This window comes from Anthonomus grandis, chromosome 11, assembly GCF_022605725.1.
Source record: "Anthonomus grandis grandis chromosome 11, icAntGran1.3, whole genome shotgun sequence".
In the NCBI taxonomy this organism is placed as follows: Eukaryota; Metazoa; Arthropoda; class Insecta; order Coleoptera; family Curculionidae; genus Anthonomus; species Anthonomus grandis.
Window position 1 is genome coordinate 22,567,053 of NC_065556.1, and position 26,056 is coordinate 22,593,108.

The 26,056-nt window shown below is 30.0% G+C and overlaps 1 protein-coding gene across 2 annotated transcripts; it reads left to right on the forward strand.

Moving 5' to 3' along the window:
• Window positions 1–1,893: 1,893 nt before the first annotated feature.
• LOC126742030 (xanthine dehydrogenase-like) lies at window positions 1,894–24,632 on the forward strand. Of its 2 annotated transcripts, none has more exons than XM_050448555.1 (24): window positions 1,894–2,067; window positions 2,126–2,183; window positions 5,508–5,604; window positions 5,929–6,086; window positions 6,254–6,505; window positions 7,124–7,280; window positions 7,331–7,516; window positions 7,576–7,730; window positions 7,780–7,908; window positions 11,479–11,727; window positions 11,785–12,075; window positions 12,128–12,403; window positions 12,461–12,630; window positions 12,683–12,838; window positions 19,518–19,826; window positions 19,892–20,092; window positions 22,166–22,302; window positions 22,352–22,488; window positions 22,551–22,720; window positions 22,771–22,868; window positions 22,926–23,101; window positions 23,632–23,855; window positions 23,906–24,073; window positions 24,469–24,632. In XM_050448555.1, the coding sequence occupies exons 1-24, from the start codon at window positions 2,002–2,004 to the stop codon at window positions 24,517–24,519; spliced, it is 4,071 nt and encodes a 1,356-aa protein (XP_050304512.1). In that variant the 5' UTR covers window positions 1,894–2,001; the 3' UTR covers window positions 24,520–24,632. The 2 variants fall into 2 exon arrangements, with proteins under 2 accessions (XP_050304512.1, XP_050304513.1); XM_050448556.1 differs by lacking the exon at window positions 1,894–2,067 and adding an exon at window positions 2,441–2,478 and having other exon boundaries at window positions 2,179–2,231.
• The last annotated feature ends 1,424 nt before the right edge of the window (window positions 24,633–26,056 follow it).

The window sequence follows — 26,056 nt, forward strand, 5'->3', positions numbered from 1 at the left end:
TTTTATGCATAAAAGACGTTTTTTTAATTAACGATTAGACCCAAACGGTAAGATTTACAGCAAAAGTCATGGAGGAATTTTTTGTTTATAATTGATTGATAATTAAGATAAAATCATAATTTTTTTCGTATGTCAATGGCGTAGTATTTTTTTTGTAAAATTGTATTAAAAATTCATCATAGCTACGCCACTGGTTGCTAAAAAAAAGTAGGTGAACATCTAAAAAATGTGTTTTTATGCCATAATAACCTGTGCCAAAATTCAGTTCAATATTTTATACCGTATTTGAAAAATTTATTAAAAACGAAAAAAAAAACAAATAAAACTTTAACACCCTGTATCTTCAAAACTAATTATTTTAGGACCCATATTTATATAAACTTTTTCACTTAAAATCGGTCCAGGAATGTCCCTTTTATATTATGACATACCTTTTAGTAACACCCTGTATATTAAATATTTAATTTAATACCATTATTTATCTAAATTTGATATAATATTATGTATAAATATTTAGTATAAAAACAGCGTTATTAGATTAGATATTTATACAATTGGATTATTCCAAAAAATTTCATCAAATATTTGAGGTGTACTAATCGAGTCTAAAAATTAGATAGTATGTAAATCCCGCGTGAATTTTTTTGAATGCAGATTTTTTTTTTATAAACTGAATAGTAAATGATATACGTCTATTCTACAGTTAATAAAATATACGTTGACCATCTACGGTTGATCAATATATCAAGACCAAAAATTCACTAGAAAATCATTGATAAATATACGTTTAATGATAGTAATATATGAGAGGAGGTACTGCCGTATTTATCTTTTATCTAAAAAAAAATTTCCAAGAGAGCCACTACGTTATCTTTCAATATGTTTTCACGTTATAAAAATTAAAATAGAATTAGTTTTCGAAAGCAAAAACATATTTATCGCTGCATTGAGTTGAATAATTTAAACATATAGATTCATTGTAGGTTAAAATGTTTAATTTATATTTTAGTTAAAACATAGATTTTTCATGGTGATTGTAATTCTCGTAGCCGTTCAAATTATGCACGTATTGTAATTTTGCCAAGGCATGTTTGATAAAAACAATTGTTTCTTATAAAAACTACTAGATCAATTGACTTTTTCGCATTTTTTATTTGATTTATAAAAAATTCGGTGATAACTCACGTAGTTTTCAGGTAAATTGGGCTTGATTTGAAATTTTTATGAACTTTTCACTTTGTTTTTGGTTAGTAATGCATATAAAAAACTGATCGTGGTGCTCATTCAAGTTATGCTTTTTTTATTCCTCTTAAATCAATTTAGCGAAAATTCTCAAAAAAAAATATTTTTAGGTACAGTGTGTTAGTAAAGAAAAATAAATTCACTTGTTAAGAATATGGGTAGAACAAAAACACAAATTATAATAACTATTCTTTTATTTTTATTACTTAAGCAGCGAATGAAGCAAATGTCGAAAAAGGAATGAATCTTAAATATATCCCTTTTAATACAGACTAATACGGACCTAATGAATCGGTCTTTGTATTAGTAAAAACACTACGTCAGTTATTATACAAACGCATTTATATTACAGTTGCTTTCTGTTTTCATAAAGAAAGATGACGATGTGGATATTGGCTTAAACTAAATATAAACATCATAAACCTCTCCAATAATAGAAATATATTGAGTCATATTTGTTGACTATTAAATACATCTATTTCAATATCAATTTTAATTTTTTTAATCAGAATCTGTATTTCAAATACTTTTACCCCAATAAATGAAACAGTACTTCTGACTATATCTAAAACTACAAATCTCTAATCCTAGCACAACTCAGCGCTTATGAAAGTGAATTTTCCTATAATCTAGGTCATTTAAATAAATATCGCATACAAACGATTATATTCAAGCCCACTCATCATAAAGATAAGATGCCATTAGCCAAGAGAGCTGGAAGATTTTGTACGAGTATTTATTTTCTTCGAGGTTAACAATATGGTCGGGGTTAATTACGTAGAGCGATTTTGTGACGTTTTAGTGTTTTACGTTAATGGAAAGAAGGTCAGTATTGTATTTTTTTGAAAAAACGTTTTTTTTTTTGGAAACAAATGATTTTTAGATTGAAGATCCGAAAGTTGATCCGGAATGGACGTTGTTGTATTACCTAAGAAATAAATGTATCCTTTAATGGTTTTAATTATAGATTTTAATAAATCTGATTTATGGTATATTGGATTTATTTAAGTAATAATTTATGTAAATTTAGTATTTTTTTGCAAAAATATAAATGTCGTTCCAGGCAATTCAAATTATATGAGACAATTAAAAACATTAGGCATTTTCAACTGCCTGGAGGAAAAATTTAAAAATTTAAAACTTTCAAAAAATTCAAAAGAAATTAAAATGAAATTAATAAAATTATTTCATATTTCAGGCACTTGAAACGATTTGTGTTTTACCTGGATTTACAAGGTAAAGAAAAATTAACTTAAACTTTAGTATCATTCAGTATGATTTTTTAGTCTATAATTATGTTGATGTGAACTTGGTTTATCCAAAACTCATTTTTTTTTTATTCTGAAGCATTTTTTTATGTAATTGCGAAATTATTTCAGGCGCATAGATTTCTTAGAATATATAAGTTAAAGTGAGATAAATTGACAATTTTCAAATGCCTAGAAAAAACAAACGACTTTTTTCAAGGCATTTAAAATGATTTCCCCGCATTTTAGGTTTTTAATTATTCATGTGAGAAATTTTAAAAAATCCCAATTAATTCAGACACTAAATAAAATCTTATTGACCCCAATTTTTGAAGGTGAACTTGGTTTAATCGAAATGCAAAGTAGTATTTTTTTAAATTATGGACTTTTAAAAGTCTGTTTAAAAATGTACTTCCAGAGAGTGGAATAATTGTTCAATTTTCAACTTCCTACATAAAAAAATTAAAAATATTGAAAATTTTTAACTGCCTGAATAAAACGTAAATTAAAGTAAACTAAACTTACCGATTTATTTCCAGGGGACTAAAATAATTTATTTTTATTCTAAATACTTTTTTTGCTTTAATAAAAATTTTAAATTTTTAACTGCTCGTGGGACAAATTAAAAAAAAATTAATTAGACTTTTTAAAAACATTTTTTTTTGTATGAAATTTCAAGTTTTTTATTGTATTCTTTAAAGAGTGCTTCTTGTGCAAAAAAATTTAAAAACTACACTGAACTTAACGTATTTTTTAATCCAGACACTTAGTCCAGTCATCTCATCTAAAATTAGGCACAGAAATGTATAAAATAGTATAGATGTGATTCTACAGCAGAATATTCCTATAATTAAATATATGGGTTGGATTTTTAATTTAAAATTTGGTGCAGAATATATTTTTAAAACAATATTAAAATTCACTAAAAATATTAGTTATTAAAAAACGAGTAAGTGACAGTCGGAACGCTCTAATAGCGATGTTAACAGGGGATCAGTACAGTTAAATTTCTTACAAAATTTTAAAAATATTATTGATAGAATTTTTGCAAAAAAAAAACAATCGAATTAAAATATGCGTTTGGAAGAAAAAAAATTACAAAAGTAAAAGTGAAAAAGCGAAAAAACTCTTTTTTTATTAACAATCAAATTTCTCGTCAAATATTTGTCGTAAATTAATAGGACGCGTGTCGAGCGCATGTTGAGCGTCAAATGCTAATGATCAACTTTTATTTCGAACGTTTTTTTTGTAAATGTGCGCTTTTTTATTTTAATTTTATTTATCCTCAAAACATGTTCCACTTTAAATTTTTGGTTGCATTTTTATCCGTTTGATTAAGAGGAATTTTTTGCTGTCGAAATACAGTTAAATCATACTGGCACCATTTTTCTCTATTATGGTAATATGAACGAACTTTAGACCATTTATTCTCTTACTAGAAAACAATATTTCAAGTGCCTGGAAAGTTCATTGAATTAAATATACTTAAGAATAGTTGCGGTGTTGCCGAAGTTGTAAATGTTATCCCTAAAACTGTATAAACCTGATAAGACTTTAAACTACTTTATCACATAAGAATTCTACAATATATTCTTAATAATAATTTTTTACTTATTTATTATTAAAAACATATGAGGGGCAAAATGACTGAAGAAATCACATTAAGAGCTAAATCAAAACCAGTATGATAATTCGGGTAAATACAGTTGAAGATAGGGTTTCTTGTATGTTTTTAAATGTTACATTAATTTATTTTCATTTAAAAAAAATATATATATTCCAAGGAATTTTTAAGGCTACTGCCCATTTTTCTCTATAATGGTATTTTAAGTGTTTTTAACAAAATTATACTTTTAAATGCTAAAATTAACATCTTTTAAATACTAATTTCGTACAGGCAACTTTTATTTTGTTTAATTTTCCTTTTAATTTTTATTGTAATTTCTCATTTCTTCTTTGATCATTTCCTTGGTGAGTCTTTTGAGAGAAAATTTTTTTTTAATTTAATATTTTTTGTTTTTAGCGAAATTCTTAAATATTTTGGAAAGGTGTATATTTTATTGAATTTTTTCATCTGATATAAGATTATATAGACAGGAGAATTACAGTACGTAAAAACAAGAATAATATAATAAATTTTACATTAAAATTACTAAATACCACTTCTGAAGCACCTACACTGGTGTGCTATTCAACTAAATATATAAATTCCTATAAATAATATATTTTAATAAAAGATCCCTTACGCTTGGCCTAAAATATTAACAAAAAAAAGCTATTTTAATTAATTCATAATTTGTAATTTTTTTATTGTTTTAATTTGTTTTATATGATTAGGTATTAAGTTCTGATACTTTGGTGATAAAATGGCAATAAATTGATGGTTCACATTTCAATTAAACCTTGCCAGTATTCAGAGTTCATTAATCATATTCATGATATCTTAATTATGATTTATTTATGTACATATTATTATTTTTTTTAGATAATAATTTCAGATAAATTATAAATTATTTATAAGTATTATCAGTCAAGAAATTATTTTTAAAGGCAGTTAACCCATTTCTATCAATAGATTTGTCTTAGGGTAATTTCTGTCATTTTTTAGAGTTATGACCGTCATTTTTTAGTTAAAAAGAGCTAGGAAAAGTATTTGATTTCCAGTTCAGTAAATTTTACTAGTATTAAAAACAAATTAATTTAAATACATTTTAACATTTTAACATACCCAAGATAAGTTTTAAGCATTATATACCAAATATAAATTAGTTCTATTTGTCTTAACAATGCACGTGAATAAGTTTAACCAAACACTAGTATAATAATTGCTTTATTATTATTACCAGATCATTAGCAAATATGCAATGCAATTTTATGACCTTATTATGAAAATAGTTATATTGACTGTTATCAGTAGTTATTTTAATTTATTACGTATGCGCTTTTGTATAAAAATCTACACATGTATGGAATTTAATAAATTAATTGCAAATAATATTTTTCTTAACAATATTTAAGTAAGACTATGCGGTACCAAATTAGGATGTGGCGAAGGAGGATGTGGAGCTTGCACCGTGATGGTGTCGAAGTTTGACAGAGTAAAGAAGAAAGAAATGTATCCTTTTTTAAAATAATAAAAATTTTAAAGTATAAATTTATTATGAAGGTAATAAAAAAGCAAGAAAACAATAAAAAAATTAATCTTAAAAATGAAAAGTGGCTCAAAATTTAATAATATATAAATGTCTTTTTACACAAAAAAAAATAGTTTTTTTTTTGACTAAAAACTTATCAAAAAAATCACAGACTCTACCCACTATTTCCATCCTATTTATAAATTCGATATCTAAATAAATAAAAAATAACTAAAAATCTTTGCCAAAATATCCTAAATAGAAGCCCTTTTAAGAATACGACAATCCTTATTCAAACATATTAGTCATATACCGGTAAATGCCTGTTTGGCCCCAATATGCTCTATGCATGGCCTAGCAGTGACCACTGTAGAAGGAATAGGATCAACCAGAACCAAACTACATCCCGTCCAAGAACGAATCGCCAAAGCCCATGGGTCACAGTGCGGATTTTGTACACCAGGTAACAAAAGCCTCAAACGAGTGCGATAATAAATGTTCTCGCACTCATTTCAAAATAAATACCCGTGGCGCCATCTTGCTTTTAAACATAAATTAAGTTATCTTGTGCCGACAAAGGATAACATGTCTAGAATATTCTCCATGGTCTAAATTTATTGCTACTTGTAGGAATGGTAATGTCGATGTACACAATGCTTCGGCAATCCCCCAAACCGACTATGCACGAGTTAGAAGAGGCTTTCCAAGGAAATTTGTGCAGATGCACCGGATACAGGCCAATATTGGAGGGTTTTAAGACTTTTACTGAAGAATGGGAAGTTGTTAGGAACGGAAGGCTTGTTAATGGAGTTAATGGTACCAATGGTACGAACGGATCATGTGGGATGGGAGAGCAGTGCTGCAAGGTGCAGAAAAATGGATGTAAGTATAAAAATTAAGGTTGACACTTAAAAGTATAGTTTTGATTTTTCCACAACACCAAGAGCTTGTAAACTGATTTGACCTTCTTTGGCCTTAAGATTTTCAGATTATATCAATATTTCTTTAAAGCGTAGAAGGGAAGTCTTGAAATATTTTATGATTTTTTTATTGGTATTATCTTAAGCAATTATTTAAGATTTTATTCTAGGCCCTTAAAGTCATTTTACATTTTATTCTATTCTATCTATTCTAATTTTATAAATATCTACTGATCGACAAAGATGCATTGATAGTCAATATGTAGATTGAATCTCACCAAGGCGTAGAAGCAAAGGCAGGCAAGGGATTTTTTAGACGTTTCTTCATTATCATTTTCCGTTAAAATCCCAACATGTCTGGATCTGCTTAGGTCCATTGATTCTGGCATTTATTAAGGCTTAGAAGAGATCCATTAGCTAAAGTTTCAATTTGACAAACTTTGGTCGACAAACAGACACAGCTTTCTGAAACCAGATAATCCAGATAATGACTTTAATGATATCTTTACTTCTTTACGCCAAAATCTTTACGTCACAATAAGAAGTTCATCCTATTTCTGCATTTTTGTTACTCCCATAGTACCTAAGGAAGACAAATGCAATGACGAACGCCTGTTCAAAAAGGAAGAGTTTTCCAGATACCACCCTTCACAAGAGCCAATCTTTCCGCCAGAATTAAAGCTCAAAGACAAATATGACAAGCAATATTTACTAATTAAAGGACCCAACGTCACTTGGTAAGCCTTTGGTCAATTAAAAGAATTTAGTTTAATAATAACTCTTATAGGCATCGACCTACCAGTTATGAGCAATTACTGGACCTAAAATGCACACATCCAGATGCCAAAATCGTAATAGGAAACTCAGAAATAGGAGTCGAAACAAAGTTCAAGAGAATGCTTTATCCGGTTATTATACAACCAAGTGCCATCAAAGAGTTGCTTTCTATTGAAGAGAATTTGGAAGGAATAAGGTCAGTTGCTATCAAACAAATTTCTCAGGTTTCTTTTGTAAAAATCGCAAATTCTCCAGGGTTGGGGCAGCAGTAACATTAACGGACATGCGTGACTTTTTAAAGCAACAAATCCAAAAACATCCCGAAAGCAAAACGAGAATTTTTAGGGCTATCGTGGATATGCTGTGGTGGTTTGCTGGAAAGCAAATTAGAAGTGTCGGGTCGATTGGAGGTACTTTATGGTTTGTAAGTGTTAATATATTAATAAATTAAATTTGTAGGTAATATCATGACTGGCAGTCCTATCTCTGACATGTTACCAATACTGATGGCCACCAAGGTTAAGCTTGAAGTTATGCACAAGAAATCTGGCCTTAGATCTGTTATGCTAGATGGGAAGTTCTTTACAGGTAAATATTAGGAGTTTAGAGTGAGCACATGATTTTATTCCTATTGATAGTTAAGGGATAAAGCCCTAGTGAAAAAGAAACTCACATTAAATATTATAAACGAATATATTATAAGCATTTATAAAACTAATAATGAGATATTAAAGTTTTATTTTTTTAGAAATAATAAAACTATAATAATAATTTAGAAATAATTTTTTTTTTAGAAATATTTTAGTTTTAAGATATAGAAAATAATAATTTTTTAGCAGCTCTAGGTTAAGGAGCTTTTAGAGTCGAACGTGTCGAGGCTTAATAATTTGTAGGTTTCCGATTTTTTATAAATTCACATTTAAGATTAATGATTTATTGAGATATTTTTTTTTAAGAGAAGAAGAAAAAATTGCTTTGTTTCCTGTACTGATTTATCATTAATTTTGGAAATCACTGATCGGCCGAAAACACACAACGATCTTAAATACTCAATAAAATTTTTAAGACTATTTTTTTACTACATTGATGTTAGTCAACTTTACAAATTAGAGTTATAGATTTTTTAATTTTATGGGTAATAAAGAAAAAAATAACTGATTTTTATAAGAAAAGGATTAAAAATCACTGAAGTAATAAATAACTTATGACTTACTAATTTTAAATAGATTAAACATGTCTAATATAAATATTTCAATATTTTCAAAGAAAGAAATCAATATTTTAGGCATATTTTATGTTCATAAACCATAAAAATCACTGATAGGATAATTTTTTTTATTATGTGACCCAGGAAGGAAAAAGAATCTTAGGTCTTCCATGCCAAAATCACCAGTGCATCAATTAATCGGGCAATCAAGTTTATTGGGCATAATATGTGCTTATATGAGTAGAATTCTAACTAAGTAAAAACTTACTTACTTTAATATATAAGACTTAGAAGACGTAGAAATCAAATTAAAAGTAAAGAATTAAAATTTTAAGAAAAGAACTCAAAGTGGAAAAAGCACTGTTAATTAAGAATGTTTTATTATTAGTTTTAAAGTGTTTTAATAAGTGGTGGTAGTTTATTAAAAAAGCCTACGTCAAAATATTTAGTACTGAACTCTCAAACCGGTTAAAGTCTGGTATCAAACCCTCATTAGTCCTTGTAGGATATGAATCTCTTGAAGGTTTTATAGAGATAAAAAATTTGTTTGATGTACAATTGAAATTCCATATGAAGCCATTAGAATAGTCTGCCTTGTAGTCACGGTTCGAAACTCTGTTTCTTCGTAAGTGTGATTTTGAACTATTGAGGGATAATCTATTACACCAGAACCACTCAAATATGTCTCTTTCTATGTTTTCAAAACCAATGCCGTAAATTTCAGATGGATAATAGTCTTGGTAGTATGTGGTGCCATCAGCGAATAAAATAGTTTTAATAATCTATTGATAATAAGCAAGTTCATATATATACACAGGCAAAAGTATGGGACCTAGTTCTAATCCCTGTGGAGCCCTATATCGTAAATAGCGCAACAATTTTGTTAAAAAGACATATATAGGAATCTATTTGAAAGTTCTGAGGGAATCAATGAAGCTTGGAAAATTGTAAAGTTGTCAGTTTTCCCACGAGAATACTGTGTGATCACAATCAAATGCTTTGGTGAAATCTAAAAAAGAGGAAAAGGTATCCAGAGATTTTTTTCAGAATATTTACTGTCAAGTGGTTTACTGATGAGCTGGTTGCTTTTGCTTTTCAAAATCCGGACTGACTGACGGAATAAAAATTATTAAGCCCAAAATCTTCAACCATTTAATTTTTCAAAAGGGGATCAAACACTTTTGATACAATAGTTAAAAGGAATATTGGTGGATGGTTAGTACAGTCATAAAAAGAGCCTTTTTTCTTTATTAATGGGTATAACTTTTGCAACTTTAAGAACTCGAAACACATAATAGGATAGGGATTGATTTATTCATTTTGTCACAATTACATTCTGGATGGTGTTTTTCTTAATCGATACAAAAACATTTTTTTCTGATCTCAAGTTGAGGAACTCTTATTAACAAACTGTTGTGATAAATATATAATCACTTTAAATCACTAAATAAATGTTTGATGATATTAAGGCCAATAATAAATAAAATCTATTTTCTCTTTATATTTTAAGTACTTTTAGGAAGCAGCTTTCATAAGCGTTTAAAATCACTCCTGTGATAAATAATAAACGACTTAGATAAATATTTAATTATTTTTTAACTTTCAAGGAAAAAAAACGATATTTTAGATCTTGCATGGCCACAAACCTTAAAAAACATTGCTATGATAATACTTTCATTCCATTCCATGCCAAAATTACTAGTGTGATATTTGTTACAATGTTTCTTAATCATATAAAGAAGTATGAGGAGTAATGGGGAGTATGATCTCTGTACGCTATGTCAAATGAAAATCGTAAACAAGAACTTTGTAATTTTTGAATCGATCCTGCCAAGTCTGCTGTTAAAGAACTACTATAAACCACATAGTCCATAAAAAATACTTTGTTTTTGGTGGCATATGCTTTTTAATATTTCACAGTCTTCTTAATCTCATGTAGGCAATACTCAATTGATGTTTTACATGAGCCTGAAAGAATAGTTCACTGTCCAAAGTAACACCCAGATTCTTAACTTCAGTAATAATTGGTAGAGGTATATCATGTATTTTGTCGACAAAGTTTTCGGGTATCCTTTGAAGTTCCTGTTTTATTCCACCAAAAAATATAGTTGACGACTTTAAAGGGTTTAATTTCAAGTTGTGGCTTTTTGCAAATGTATTGGTACCATCTAGATTTTTATTAAACTTTGTTTCTGCAGCGTGTAGCACATATTTGAGAAAAAATAAATAATGCGAATCTGTGAGGCGTCTGCATATTGTTGCAGCTTGCAATATTGTATATAAGCACGCATATCTGCCACATAATATATTGAAAACAATAGTGGATCCAAAATACAACCCTGTGGTATGCCCTGAGACATAGGTAAATAACTAGATTTTAATACGTAAAAATTATTTTTATTTTCATTATTATTATTTTTATAAACTGCAACACAATGAGAGCGATTTTTAAGATATGATGAAAAAAAATCTATGGAATTTTTATGACTAATGGTATCAAAAGCCCTACTAAAGTCTAGCAGACTCAAACATGTAACATTTTTATTTCCTGCATCCTTACGAACATCATTTATCAAACTTACAAGATTATTAGCTGTGCTATAATTTTTCCTAAAACCTGATTGACATTCTGTAATAATGTGCGCCGCGAATGAATTCTTATGTTGATTGTATATGTATATGTATTTTCGTTTTTTTCAATTTGTATCTGATGATAAATGATATCATCGATCATTAGGTTAGATATTAGGCTAAACTTATCATTATACTTAATATTTGTACCTATATGTTTTGTACTTCAATAATTACTTCTTATGTACACACGCTGATACACATCTAGGTGTACAGAAATGATCTCACAATTGTATTGTATATACAATTTTGCAATATATTTGATTTGATTTACTCTACTTTCCAAATTCTTATACTGATTAATTATTTCCTAATTTTAGGCTACAGAAAAACGATTTTAAACCCAGACGAGGTCCTGCAGGCGATCCACATTCCATTTTCAACACCCACCCAGTATTTTAAAGCTTACAAGCAGGCACGCAGGAGAGAAGACGACATTGCCATTGTAAACTGCGCTACCAACGTTACTTTTCGAGAAAACACCAATGTCATTTCAAAAATCAGTTTCGGGTTCGGAGGAATGAGCTTTAAGACTGTTAATGCCCCACAAACTGAGCAGTTCCTCGTTGGTATTAAAGTGCATTAACATGATAATTATTTAATATTGTTAATTGTATTTTGTGCAGGTAAGCCATGGACCCGAGAGACTTTAGAAGAATCTTATGCTTACCTGCTAGAAGACCTCCCCTTGGATCCTTCTGCTCCAGGTGGCATGATCCAATACAGGAAATCGTTGGTCTTAAGCTTATTCACCAAGGAGTTCTTGGCTATTTCTGAGCAATTGCAACAGGGTACACTAGATCCAAGAGAGATGAGTGGGGCAGAAGCCATCCAGGAGTTCGAGCAGAAGAGCTCGCAGTATTTCACTGTAGTACCGGATACCCAAGAGAAATATGATGCGGTTGCAAGACCTTTAGGTGAATTAATTTTTTTCTAATACATTTTTGTATTAACATTAAATATTTTCAGTACATACGTCAGCTTTTAAGCAAGCCACAGGTGAAGCCGTTTACTGTGACGACATTCCGTTCTTCGAAAACGAACTGTATCTCGCTTTCGTCACTAGCACTAAGGCACACGCTAAAGTTTTATCAATCGATCCTTCTGAAGCGTTAAAAGTGACGGGGGTAGAAGGGTTTGTGGGAATTGAGGATGTCGGTGTGGATAGAAACGTGTGGGGGAGCGTAATCCACGATGAAAAAGTGTTTTATTTTGATAAGGTTACTGCGCATGGACAGATTATTGGTAAGTTAATTTAAAATTTCTGTTTGTGTTTATTATTGATGTTTTATTGTTTCTAAGCTGCTTTGGTGGCTAAAGATCAAAATACCGCTCAGAGGGCTGCAAGGTTGGTAAAGGTACAATATGAGGATCTACAGCCAGTTATAACAAGCATAGAAGACGCCATAGAGCATAAGTCCTACTTTAGAGACCCTTTTAAGACGATTGTTCATGGGGAGGGGTTAGAAGAAGTATTAGGTTTGAAAAAAATTGCTATAGTATATTAAACATTGTGTTTTAAAGGTTTTTAAAAACGCCCCACATATTATAAGTGGTCAGTGCAGAATGGGTGGGCAGGAGCAGTTTTATTTCGAAACCCAAGGACTGGTGGCAGTACCGAAGAAGGAAGATGATGAAATGGAGATTTTTTCTTCAACGCAGAATCCTACAGAGGTTCAGGTATGTATGAGTCAACCAAAACTACTGCAATCATTTAAAAAAATTCTCTTTCTCTCAACTCTTTTAAAGGGTTATTTGAGAAGCTTACCCGCAAAATCCAATAAATACACCTTTTATGATTACAAGCCAATCTCCTAAGAAACTTATAATTTGAAGCATTTGTATTGGTGTCATGTGTGTATCAGATGAAGTTGAGAAGTCAGTAAACGTTACTGAAAGAAAAACAGAAAGGCAAAGTTTTATGCCGATAATTGTTTTTTTTTATAATTTAATAAAAACGAACTGCTCCTTCTCATTGTACTGAAACGCTTCTGCATTTAAAAGAGTTTGGCACACTGACCATATTTGGGCTATCCCACGATTCAAAGTTCATTCGATAAAAGATAGTTCCTGGTCTACTGTTCTAGGTTTGAGAAGTGTTTCTAATTTTTCCTTACCAGTAACGAATCTCTAGTTCAGGAAACAACACATGTTTATATTCGTTTCATTTCAAAATCATCTGATAAATATCTTTTTAACGCTGGAAATACCTTTCACTTTTTATTAATTTTCCTTAAGTCCTTTACTTTCTACTTTCCCAAAGATACTGAAGAAACTTATCTCGTACAGGAAAATACAATTAAATTTCAGCTACCTCTATCATGCTTGAATCTCATTTAGAAATACGGAAAATGGGCAATGTGGATTATTTGTTTTTTTTCCTACACAGCTGTCTTAAAAAATTCGTACGAATCTTTGACGCAACCTCGGTAGATCCCTCTATTGCTTAATTTAGGTCCAAATAAAATATGGGATTCTTGAAATCGACACCAATAGAGCAAAAACTGTCAATACTAATATCGTTGATTGATAATATGGGTCATTGATAATATGGTCCTAATATTCAATCAACGCTAATATGCTGAGCATTTCCAAGCATTACATCAGATATTATTGTCATTAAATATATATTAATTCAACGATTTTTTAGTACATTTATCAACTGTGTATGGTTAACGAATATTTATTAACCTGTAGAATATACGTATATCATATACGATTCTGTTTACAAAAGGGAAAACGTTTTTCGTCCATATTATCCAATCTAATACCGCTGTTTTTATACTAATTATTTATATATAAAATTATATCAAATGTAAATAAACAGTGTTATTAAATTTAATGTTGAATATATATTTTCTGCAAAAACATTGCTTTTTATTAACACAACCCTTACCCCTCCACCCACCCCAAACATTTGCCCAATAAGAAATTTTTTTAAAAACTCACCGTTTTTCGTTCTTAATATGCAATGTATATAAAGATATAATATCAAATTTAAATAAACAAACTGTGTTATTAGATTAGATATTGGCGACGAAACCAGCTGTTATTCATGCGTATTATTTTGGAAAACATTGATTTTTAAATACAATTTCTTATGGGTAAGTTGTGTGGGATGGGTGGGGGGGTAAGGATAGGGTTAATGAAAAATCGTTTTTTTTTGCAGAAATTAATTGCTTGAACAAAATAGTTTTTAAGAAAATTGTAAGTGATAACAAAACTTATAGTTTTTGTATCTATACTCGTCTCACATAACCTTAAGGTTTTCGAGTAAAACCTGAAAAAATCCTATTATATTTATTTCTCGAAAACAAGGCGTATCGCTATGAAAATTGCAGTGTTTGTTCCATTTTTTATCGCAAATAAGTGGAAATTTCGTTTTTTTTGTTTTTAGACCATACATGGTCAATGTATATTTATTAAACTGTAGAAAATACATCGTATATGATATATATACGATTCTGGGAAAAAATATAGAAATCTAGAAAAAAATAGAAAGTGCATTAAGGCCAATTCCCATCTAAGCAGCATCAAGCGGCGCGACGCAGAGCAGCCAAATGCTGCTTACAATTCGATACGTATAATTCAATGGGGTCGTTTCCACCTAAGCAGAGCATTTCAGCGCCGAAAAGAGCAGCGCGGCGCTGTAAAATTTTAATTTCTCGTGAAGCATTGACACGCAGAATGTCGCTCATAAACTCGCCGCTCTGCTTGTTTGACGGACAAGTGGGAATTTAAAGATTCGCGCGCAGGCAGCAATTAGTTCCAACTTGTTTGTTTTATTTCTTAAAAGTCTGAAGTGATTTAGTTTAAACTATGGATGGAGAAAAAATTGATAAAATTATCGTTCTTGTGGCTGAATTTAGTGAGCTATATGATATGACTCATAAAAGTTATAGTAACCAACACAGGAGAGAAATAATTTGGACGGAAATTGGTAACAAACCTAATAAAAAGGGTAAGTGTTAATTTATTATATTTATATTAACTATTTAATTTATATTAAATTGTTATTGCTCTTACATTGTATTTAAATGGATAGTTACTCATTGATGCGTCTATTTAAAAAATAATTAGTAATGACATTTATAGGCGCTATTTTTAAAACTAATAAGTAACGGGTAATTTACTTTATTACCATACAATTATAAAATAACTTTACAGTTAGTTATTAAAAATTTTTAAGCATTTCCTATATTAATTGCATCTTCTTGCCAAGAAACTGCCCCTGAATCAGAGTTAAAATATCCCTTAAATGCATTTCTTATTTTGATTGCTTCATTGGAGCATTTTCCACCAATGTGAGATATACTTGTAAAAACTGGTGCTTCATTTTCTGTTCTCTCTTGCTCTAGTACGGCCAAGAAGACATTCTCATTTCTAAGGAAGTTATGCAAATAAAGACTAGATAAAATTATTTTATCTGCATTTTTTTGGTGAATCTGTATTACATTTAAGAATATTCTAAACTTTTGACAAAGAATCCCAAAGGCATTTTCGGAGACTCTACGAGCTCTGGAGAAGCGATAATTGAAAATTCTTTTATCTTGGGACAATCCGCGTCCTGAGTAAGGTCTCATTAAATAAGTTTTACAAGGGAACGCTTCGTCTCCCACTATTACATGTGGTAAAGGTTCCCCATTTACAACAACTGGTCGATCCTTAGGCCTTTTTTCCATATTCGAATTAGTAAATATCTCACCATCGCTATTTTTACCGTATACTTCAACATCCACGGCAATGAACCTGTATTCTGCGCCTACCATCGCCAATAACACTACTGAGAATGATTTCTTATAGTAAAAATACAAGGATCCACTTCTGGGAGGTGCTTGTATAGTAACATGCTTGCCTTCCTTGAAAATTCCAAGTACTTTCAAATTTGTTTGCACAATACCGAAGTAACTCTGTTGTGGGTTGTGGCATTACAATATTTCCTACAGTATTCTAAATAATATTGGCGGTATGACTTATAATCTTATGTATTGTGGAGTGTTCTATTCTAAAGTTAAAAGAAAGTGTCTGGTAGTCTGCTCTGTTGCCAAAAACCTGAAAAAGAATACCATACTTAATAAAGTATTCTATATAAAATATATTTTTTTACAACTATTAAAAATAGTGTTTGTTTTTTAACTGATTATAATACTAGTGCGTGAAATACATTCAACTTCGTGTGCGAATTTTCATTTCGTAACCTTGTTATATAAATAAATATTTTTATATTCCGCGAAATACATATAGTTAAATACTATTACATATTTTTTTAGCCGAGGTTTGTAAGCAGAGATGGAAAACTTTAAAGAGACGCTTTTCAGAGAGCAGCAACCGTGGCAAGCTACCGTGAAAAATAAAGTATTTCAAATAGTAAATTCATACGAATTGCAAATGTTATCAGTCCTCCTCTTTGATAACAGAAACTTCTAGTGAGAGTCAAATACTGGGCACAATCAGAGACAGACAATCAGAGACCTATGCAGAATCCACCATCTGTATAAACTCGACGCCAATGCAATAACACATCTCTGTACAAGATGAATCGTCTACATTCTCCAGGAAAACATACTATTCACAATTCGCAACTCAATTACCTCATTCATAGACACCTCACTAATCTTGCCCATTTTTTTTGTGAAGAGATATGTTTTTTAGTTTATTTTTTCTTTGTGTTTCCTTAGGACTATTTTGTTAACTAGTGTTTATTTTTACAATCATATTATCAAACATAAAATCAGTTTATTTTGTTGCGGTAAATAAAAAATTATGTTTTCATATCACTTAAAAATAAATGTTTGGAGTAATTAATTCAATCATTTACTTACCTTAGAAAAACAGTTAGCCTCTCTTCTGGACTGATGCTCTGCTCCAAATTTAGTATTTTGCTTCATCAAAGAAATGCGCAAAAGATCAAATAGTTCATTAAAATTTTTTGAGGACATTCGATAGTACTTATAGAACTTCTGTTCATCTTGCTGGAGACGCCCGAAAAGTGTATGGAATTCGCCCTCATTCAATCTTGCACGAAATATGTCATGGACCCAATATTTTCGTTTAGTTTTCTTTTTCTTTTTAAATTAATCGCATAAAGCAACTGCAAGAAATATAAAATCGTCTGATGAAGATATCTTGACGACCTGAATGAAAAAACCAGAAACTGAAAATTCTGTGCTGCGCTGCACTGTGTATACTTCTCGTGCTGCTTAGGTGGGAATTGATGCCAGAAAACACTGCCTCGTACTGCGCTGCTCTGCTCTGTGCCGCGCTGCTCGATGCTGGTTAGATGGGAATCGGCCTTCACCGTGTATGAAACAATAATTATATACCAAATAAGAAAAATTTAAGAATAATAATATGCTCAAAACTAAACAAGGATTGAAAAAATAAAATTTATTTTAGAAAAATGCAGTGACGTACTTTTTTTTAATTAAATAATATTTACGAAAAATCTCTTATGGACGTCATTGGTAAAAATTAATAATTTTCTTTGTGTGTCGAAAAACGCTTCCTGATACATATAACATCTGTAAATTTAAAAAAATATCGTTAAAATAAACGTTTATTTAGCAATCGTGTGTTACTTGGGTAGAATGCGTCATTAATATTAGTCCTGAGCAGAGGTAGGACCTAGTAGAGACAGAAACAAAGAAAGTAACAGTATTTGATGCATTTTTCTTCAGAAAATCGTCAAAAGCCTTCGCCTTTATCTAGTGTCTTACTATTGAGCTTTTAATTCTACCTTCTTATTTCAATATAGTCTTTGATCATGGATTTTAGACGCGTACAATAAGCACAAACTAGACTAAATTCAAATACAAAAAATGCTTTATTATCAATATAACCATAGAAGTTATAGACAAAGCCAAACTATTGTAGATACTATTATTATAATAAAATAATATATTGTGTTAAAAAATGCCTGGACTCCCTTCATAATTCGTGAACGCACCCTTTCATCAAAAAGTGATATCAACCCAAATAAAAATTATAGATCTCTTCCAGGTCTATATTAGGTTGTAGAGATCAAATTTATCTCTTCTTAAACGGTATATTTTTTTATATATGTTGTGGTTCTACGCAAAATTTTAACACATTTTCTTGTAACATATATTTACCTAACTACAACAGCTTAAAAGATATAATGGTTTAAAAAAATATTATGTAAAATTTATTATAAAATAAACAAATACTAACCAATAAGAAAAGAAACACTACAAGAAAAAAGAATTTAGATAACAAGCCTATTTAACTAAATGTTGAAAATGGCCTCCTTGAACGGCTTGACAATATTCCAAATTGTAGTAAAAAGTTATCATTTTACATTCTGCTCTAATTTCGTCTTGTGATACGTTAATATTTTTTGGCATTGTCGCATAAACTTTATTTCTTAAATGCCCCTAGAGAAAGTAGTCTAGGGGTTTAAAATCAGGGCTTCTTGCTAGCCATTTTATTACACCACTTCCACCAATACAACGATTTGGAGAAGTCGTACCCAGGAACCTTCTTATATTAATTCCAAAATAAGGAGGAAATAAATATCATATAGGAACAGGAACAGGAAATAAATAGATAAGTATTACCTGCCAAAATATTTACCTTTTTATAATACGGAGAATGTGTTTCATGCATCTGTTGCAGATCTTCGTTTGACCAATATTTGCAATTATGTCGATTCACTCATTCAGCATACATGTCGATTCATCAGAAAAAACAAGATGAGCAAAATCATTTGCAAATAATTCCTGTACTGAGATGATTTTATATTTTATTGCATTTAAGGACATTTGAATTTGGGTCTTTAATCAAATGTTGTAGTATTTCTGGACTTTTTGACTGTTTATTGATGGTCCTTGCAATTTTCGGTTTGCTCAAATTTCTTAATTGTTCTTATCACTGTAGATTTCGAAATTGGCGTGCGGCCTTTAAATATTGTATGATGTATGATGGTCTTGGGTTTGTTCGTAAGATAATTCGCGAATTTCGAATCTTAAGAAGTGTGATTATTTCTTTCAGAGAAAGTGACATACTTATTACAAATTGAATTAATTTATAAGTTTATTCGAGTGTACCATAAGACAATAATTTTATGTAATCTGACACTTACGCATATCATAAAAAAGGGAAAAATTTTGAAATTTCCTTAACAGATAAACACATTAAACTATCATTCAACCTTTATTTTATTATATCATGAAACAATTTTGTAGTTTTAAAAGATGTAGTTTTAAATTAAAAAAAAAAACGTATTATTACTGCAGCTTCATATATTTGTTCCATTACAACCCTAGTTATTTCAAAATAACTTGACCACATATTCACTTCAAAAGCATTCAAATTGTCTTAATTTAACTTATGTCTACAGCATTTGATAGCCCACGTGTTGGGCACCAACCAGAACAAAATCACTTGCAAAGTGAAACGACTTGGGGGCGGTTTTGGCGGTAAAGAAACAAAAGCCGCCATGATCGCTCTGCCCACAGCGGTGGCGGCAAAAAAGTTCAATAGACCAATCAGAGTCATGTTGGACAGAGATGAAGATATGGTGATGACCGGAGGCAGACATCCCATGTTAGCCAAGTATAAAGTAGCCTTTGATGACAACGGGAAAATATTGGGGTGCGAGGTGGAAATTTACACCAATGGAGGTTATTCATATGATTTATCTATGGGGGTAAGTTAATGCCAATAATTATGGATAAATTTAAATAAAATTAATGATGGACTATATGGTTTTAGGTAACCGAGCGTGCTTTAGCTCATTTTGAAAACGCTTATCATATTCCGGTGTGTAAAGCGACTGGTTGGATCTGTAAAACGAATTTGGCATCCAATACTGCATACAGGGGGTTCGGGGGACCCCAAGGGATGTTCATTGCTGAAAGTATGGCACAAGAGATTGCTGAATACTTGAAAATTGATATGGTGAAAGTGTCAGAGGTATTAAACTAGAGTGCATAATTTATATTGACATTTATTAATTTTGTTGATTAAAAACTAGCTTTGCTTAATATTTGAAATTTTCTGCAGCGATGGCCCAGGGTAATTCATACTCATCCTGCAAGCTTCATCTTTTTTGGTCTGACCAGTCAAAAGTTATTTGAAGACAAGCATTAAATTGGTGCATAATTTAATGATGACATGATTGTTAAATATTTATTTTTTTATTAAAAAATACTTCAGCCTAATAGTCTAAATTTTCAGGAAGGAAAGCATATGATATCTCCTATTCATCCTAAAAGTTTAATTTTTTTTGGTTTTCTCAGTGAAAAGTTATTTGAACACAAGCATCAGATTGGTTCATAATCTTATTTATTTCTTAATTCAAAAAGTGCTTTAGCTAAGAACTTGACATTTTTTGTAGTGATTTTTTAAGGTACTTTTTATCTATCATGAAAATTTCATTTTTTTCTGCCTTATCAGTCAAAATTTATTTCAGCACAAGCAATAAATTAGTGCATAATTTATTTGCATATGATTGTCATTTATTTATTTTTTTAGTTACAAAATATTTTAACCTGAAAGTTTACATTTTCGGGAGGTATAGTCTATGGTATTTCCTATTTATCCTAAAAGTTTCATCCTTCTCGGTCTCCTCAGTCGAAAGTTATTTGAATACAAGCATTAGTGTATAACTTAATATTACTTGACTGCCATTTATTTATTTTTTTATGAAATTTTTTATACTTTAATGTTGATATTTTCTGAAGCCCATGGTATTTTCTATTTATCCTAAAAGTTTAATGTTTTCCGAACCAATGAGTCAAAAATTAATTGAACACAAGCATCAAATTAATGCATAATTTAATTGGACCTGATTATTATTTATTTATTTTTTAATTGAAAAAATATTTAGCTTAAAAGTTGACATTTTTCCTAGTGATCGTCTAGGAAGTAGTACAAGTCTTTATATTAAAAAAAAAATCTCCTCAATAAAATGTTATTTGAACGCATGCATCAAATTAATGCATAACTTAATAGGACTTGATTGTCATCTTTTCGGTCTCTTCAGTCAAACGTTTTTTGGGCATAATAGGACTTAATTATATATTTTTTTATTTTTTAATTAATATTAAAAATACTTTACCTTAAAAGTTGATATTTTCTGGAGGGGGGACAGTCTTTAGTATTTCCTACTTATCCTGAAACTTTTATCTTTTTTGATTTTTCAGTTAAAAGTTTTTTAAATATAAGACTCAAATTGATGCACAACTGAATTGGGCATGATTGTTTTTATATATTTTTTAATAAAAAAATACTTTAGCCTCAAAGTTAGAATTTTCGGGAGGGAAAGCCTCGGGTGTTTCCTATTTATCGTAAAAGTTTAATCTTTTTGGATCTCCTCAGTTAAAAGTTATTGAAACAAAAGTATTAAACTGGTGCATAATTTAATTGGAAATTATTGTAATTTATAAATTTTTTTAATTAAAAAATACTTTGGCATTAAAATTGAAACTTTCTGGAGGGATAGCCTCCGATGTTTCTTATCTTGAAAATTTTTAGATTCTGGGTCTCATGATAAGTCAAGTTATTTGAACAGAAACATCAAATTAGTGCATAATTTAATTAGACATAATTGTCATTTATTTAATTTGAAAATATTTTACCCTGAAAGTTGAAATATTCCAAAAGGATAACCTATGGTATTTCCTATTCATTCTAAAAGTTTTCAATTTTCATGTATTTACTTCTTAAGTTAAAAAGTGCCTTAGATAAAATTTTTCGTAGTGTCTAAAGTACATACTTTTTCTTAATCATGAAAGTTTTATCTTTTTCGGTCTCATCAGTTAACAGTTATTGTCATTTATTTATTTTTTAAATTCCAAACTTTTTTATTTAAACGTTTGTCCTCAGAATCAACTAAATTAAATACGAAATTGAGGTACTTTGTCCCACCAAACTTAGGGTACTTTAGAGATTGTTCAGAGACATAAATTATTAAGGATAAACAAAATTATAAATCACATTTATCATTATTACAATAAATAAGCAACATGATTTGTTTTAAATTAGATTAACTTATACCGAACTGGCCAACTGACCCCATACAATCAACCCTTGGAAAATTGCACCATAGACAAATGTTGGAAACAGTGCCTCACAACTTCAGAATTTTTCAAAAGAAGAAAAGAAGTAGAGGAGTACAATAGGTAATAATTCCACCTATATCTGTATACATTTCTTATTAATTATTTATAGACAAAATAAATACAAAAAACGTGGAATGAGCATTTTGCCCACAAAGTTCGGTATCGCTTTTGGTGTTACGTTCTTGAATCAGGCCGGCGCTTTGGTCAATATCTATGCCGATGGGTCAGTTCTGGTGCATCATGGAGGTAAAAAATCCTCAAAAATCCTTTAATTTTCCTAAATTTATAACATATTTCTTTCAATTTAGGTATAGAAATGGGCCAAGGTGTTTACACCAAAATGATCCAAATAGCAAGCAGAGCCCTTCAAATACCCACTGAAAAGATCCACTGTAGCAGCACCAATACAGAAATTGTCCCTAACACCAGCCCTACAGCCGCCAGTACCGGAAGTGACTTAAATGGGATGGCAGTATTGGTAAGCCACTTACTTTTCCCTTAAAACTCTCCTCACCAAAATTATTTCAGAACGCTTGCAATATCCTAAATGAAAGACTGCAGCCGTATAAGGCGCAAAACCCAAAAGGTAAATGGGAACAGTGGGTAAGAGCTGCTTATTTAGATCGGTAAGTGTTGCAGTATTATGGTTATTTATTAATGTGTTTATATAAATGTATATTTAGGACAAGTCTATCAGCCCAAGGGTTTTATAAAATTCCAAACTTGGGACACAACTGGGATACAAATACAGGAAACCTGTTTGCTTACTACACTTATGGCGTGGCTTGTACTGAAGTAGAAATCGATACGCTTACCGGAGACCATAAAGTTATTAGGACCGATATTGTTATGGATTTAGGTATGTACTTGTAATTAAATATTTTATTTATTTAGCAAACTAGGTATATAAACAAATAGGGCATAATATCTACATTTACTTAAAAATTAATCCCTTTAACGGTGTTGTTTATTGACATTAGATTGGCCAGCAAGATCTCCGGATTTAACATAGTTGGATTTTTTCTGAATTATTTATGTACAGTGAAGTGTTACATAAAATGGCCAGCAAGATACTGGATTTATTAACTCTGGATTTTTTCCTGACTTTTTTAGCTAGACCTTGACCGCCAGGAAGATTCCCAGATTTAACACCTCTGTTTTTTTAATTGAGTTATTGGATTAGAAAAATAAAACGACCTCTGGATTTAATATTGAAAATTGTCATAAAGCCAATGTTTGAATTCACTTTTTCTGTTCTTCTTTTCTTTTTATTAAAATATTTGAGGTTTCCCTATTAATGAAAATGTGCCACACTATCAAATGCTTTCAAATAAATCAGAAAAAATCATTTTATTTCCCTTCCTATTTCTTTATTGTTATTCCTTTTAGGTGAAAGTCTAAATCCTGCAATAGATATAGGTCAGATCGAAGGAGCGTTTATGCAAGGCTACGGTTTATTCGTACTGGAAGAACTCGTTTATTCTCCTACTGGAGTTCTGTTCACCAGAGGTCCTGGAACCTATAAAATTCCCGGGTTTGGTGATATTCCAGCGGAATTTAACGTTTCTTTATTAAAAGGAGCGTCAAATCCTAGAGCGGTGTATTCTTCAAAGGTAACTTTACACTACTTATTAGGATAATATTTGGATTTTTTTTTATTAAGGCTGTTGGTGAACCTCCGCTGTTTCTTGCCGCGTCAGCTATGTTCGCCATAAAAGATGCCATCAAGGCTGCCAGATACGAAAATGGAATAAGTGAGAATTTTAAAATTGACTGTCCGTGTACTGCTGCGAAAATTAGGATGGCTTGTAAGGATCCTATTATATCCAGAGTAAGTATTATAGAAAGAATTATTTACTTACCTTTTTTTATAAACTGATAAGTAATAATTATCATAGAATATAAGTTTGGATTTTTTGTAATTATATTTATTTCTACGAGGTACATTTAAAACTAAATTAAAGAAATGATCGCTTAAGTTTCTAATGGTTTATAATTAATAGATTGATTATTTCATTCGCAAAAACATTTATCTTGAATATCAATAATAATAAATTAATTTAAAGAGATGAAAAAATTAGCCTTTGAAGAAAAAATTCCTAAAGCACGTTAAACTGGTTAATCGTATTAAAAGTCTTTGATAAGTCTAAAAACAATTATCCGTAGATGTAGGAAAGCCATATGGAAAAAATTGTAATTCTGAAATGTATTTTTATTTTTTTCTAGCTCACAGAACCTGAATCGGGCAGTTTTACTCCATGGAACAAAACTGTTTAAAATATTAGAATATGTATATATTATATAGGTGAGGCTGGTTTGAAGCGAAATATCATGTGAAATGAAATATGTATCATATTTGTATAGAAATAAAATAGAAAAGAATATAAAAATGCATTTTTATTTTTGAATGAAAAATTATTAAGTCTTTGTTTTTTGTAGACACATCATAGACATAGTTTAAAATCAGAAATTTTGAAATGTCAAAAATATTTTTTAAGGAATTAAATATTGAAATTTGGAATTACCAAAAGAATAATCTTAAATTTTTTATGAGTGGCAATATTTTCTATCTGTTTCCTTCGAAAGCAGTCGTTCACTACATGATTGACTACCATTAACTTTTTTTATACAACTATATAATATATTCTCAAATGAACACTTTTGGCATAAAATAGTGGATCAAGAACACAGAAATTGTTTTGTTTCTATTTTCCTTTTAAAATTACTTAAATAATATATAATAAAGCTACAAAATGAAAATTTAGTTTCCCTATAAAATTAAAAAAAAAAACTCTACTAACATTTTACTTACATTTACTTCTATTGATGTGCATAAAGTTTTTTTTTTAATCGGAGGAATTTATTAAAAAAGCTGCTGTCACATTTGTTAGGTACTATTTTACGTTTTTTTTTTTCAAATTATTTTCTCTTATAAATTCTTTAACAGCTTCGCATTTATAAAAAAAATATAGAATTTGTAACACGATATTAAGTCAAATAGGATAGAGTATTGCCAACGCAGTCGGAAAGGTATATTATGTATTTTTTGTATATAAAGTTAAAATTAACTTTGAATTTAAACATATATGTGTTTTGGTTCTGATGTTGTAACTGTAAATTTTAGTTTTTATTTGAAAACTGTATATAGGCAAAAAAGTGAGATAAATTCAAGTAGATTTTTTGGCCCAAAACTTTGTGTACATTTTTATCTTACAGCTACATTCGCAATTGCGTATGCAATTTCTGGTTTATGAATAAAAATGGAAAGGATAGATTTATCGAAATAGATTTTACCGAAAGTGAGTACGTGTAATTGTAGTAGACAAGAACTTAATAAAAAAATTAATGAATTGCCTCTTTTGACGGAAAGTCTAATTATTATAATAAATATGCTTCAAAAGAATAGTGTGGTATATGTCGAGAAAAACATTAAATTGCAGAAGGAGGTGAATGAGTTAAATAATATGACCAATCACATGATAACATCAATTAAAGTTTTAGAACAATAAAGTCAGAATTAAACCTTAAACCTAACAATCGTGAAAATGACTTTGACAGGAATTCTCCAATACCACCTTGCGCTTTCGTCACAAACGAAACTGTACCTCAAAAAGTAAATGAGCAGACGATTCTTGTACTGGGGAATCAGACATTCTTATGCTTGAATAAATCATTGATCAGGCATTAGTGAATAGTTTAACATAGTGTCATTTGTAAAACCAAATGCTAAGCAGGAGCAGGTTCTGGAGAACCTTACTGCATTTACTGAGAAATGTTTATACAGGGTGTTCAGTTGAAAACTTCCCACCACGGA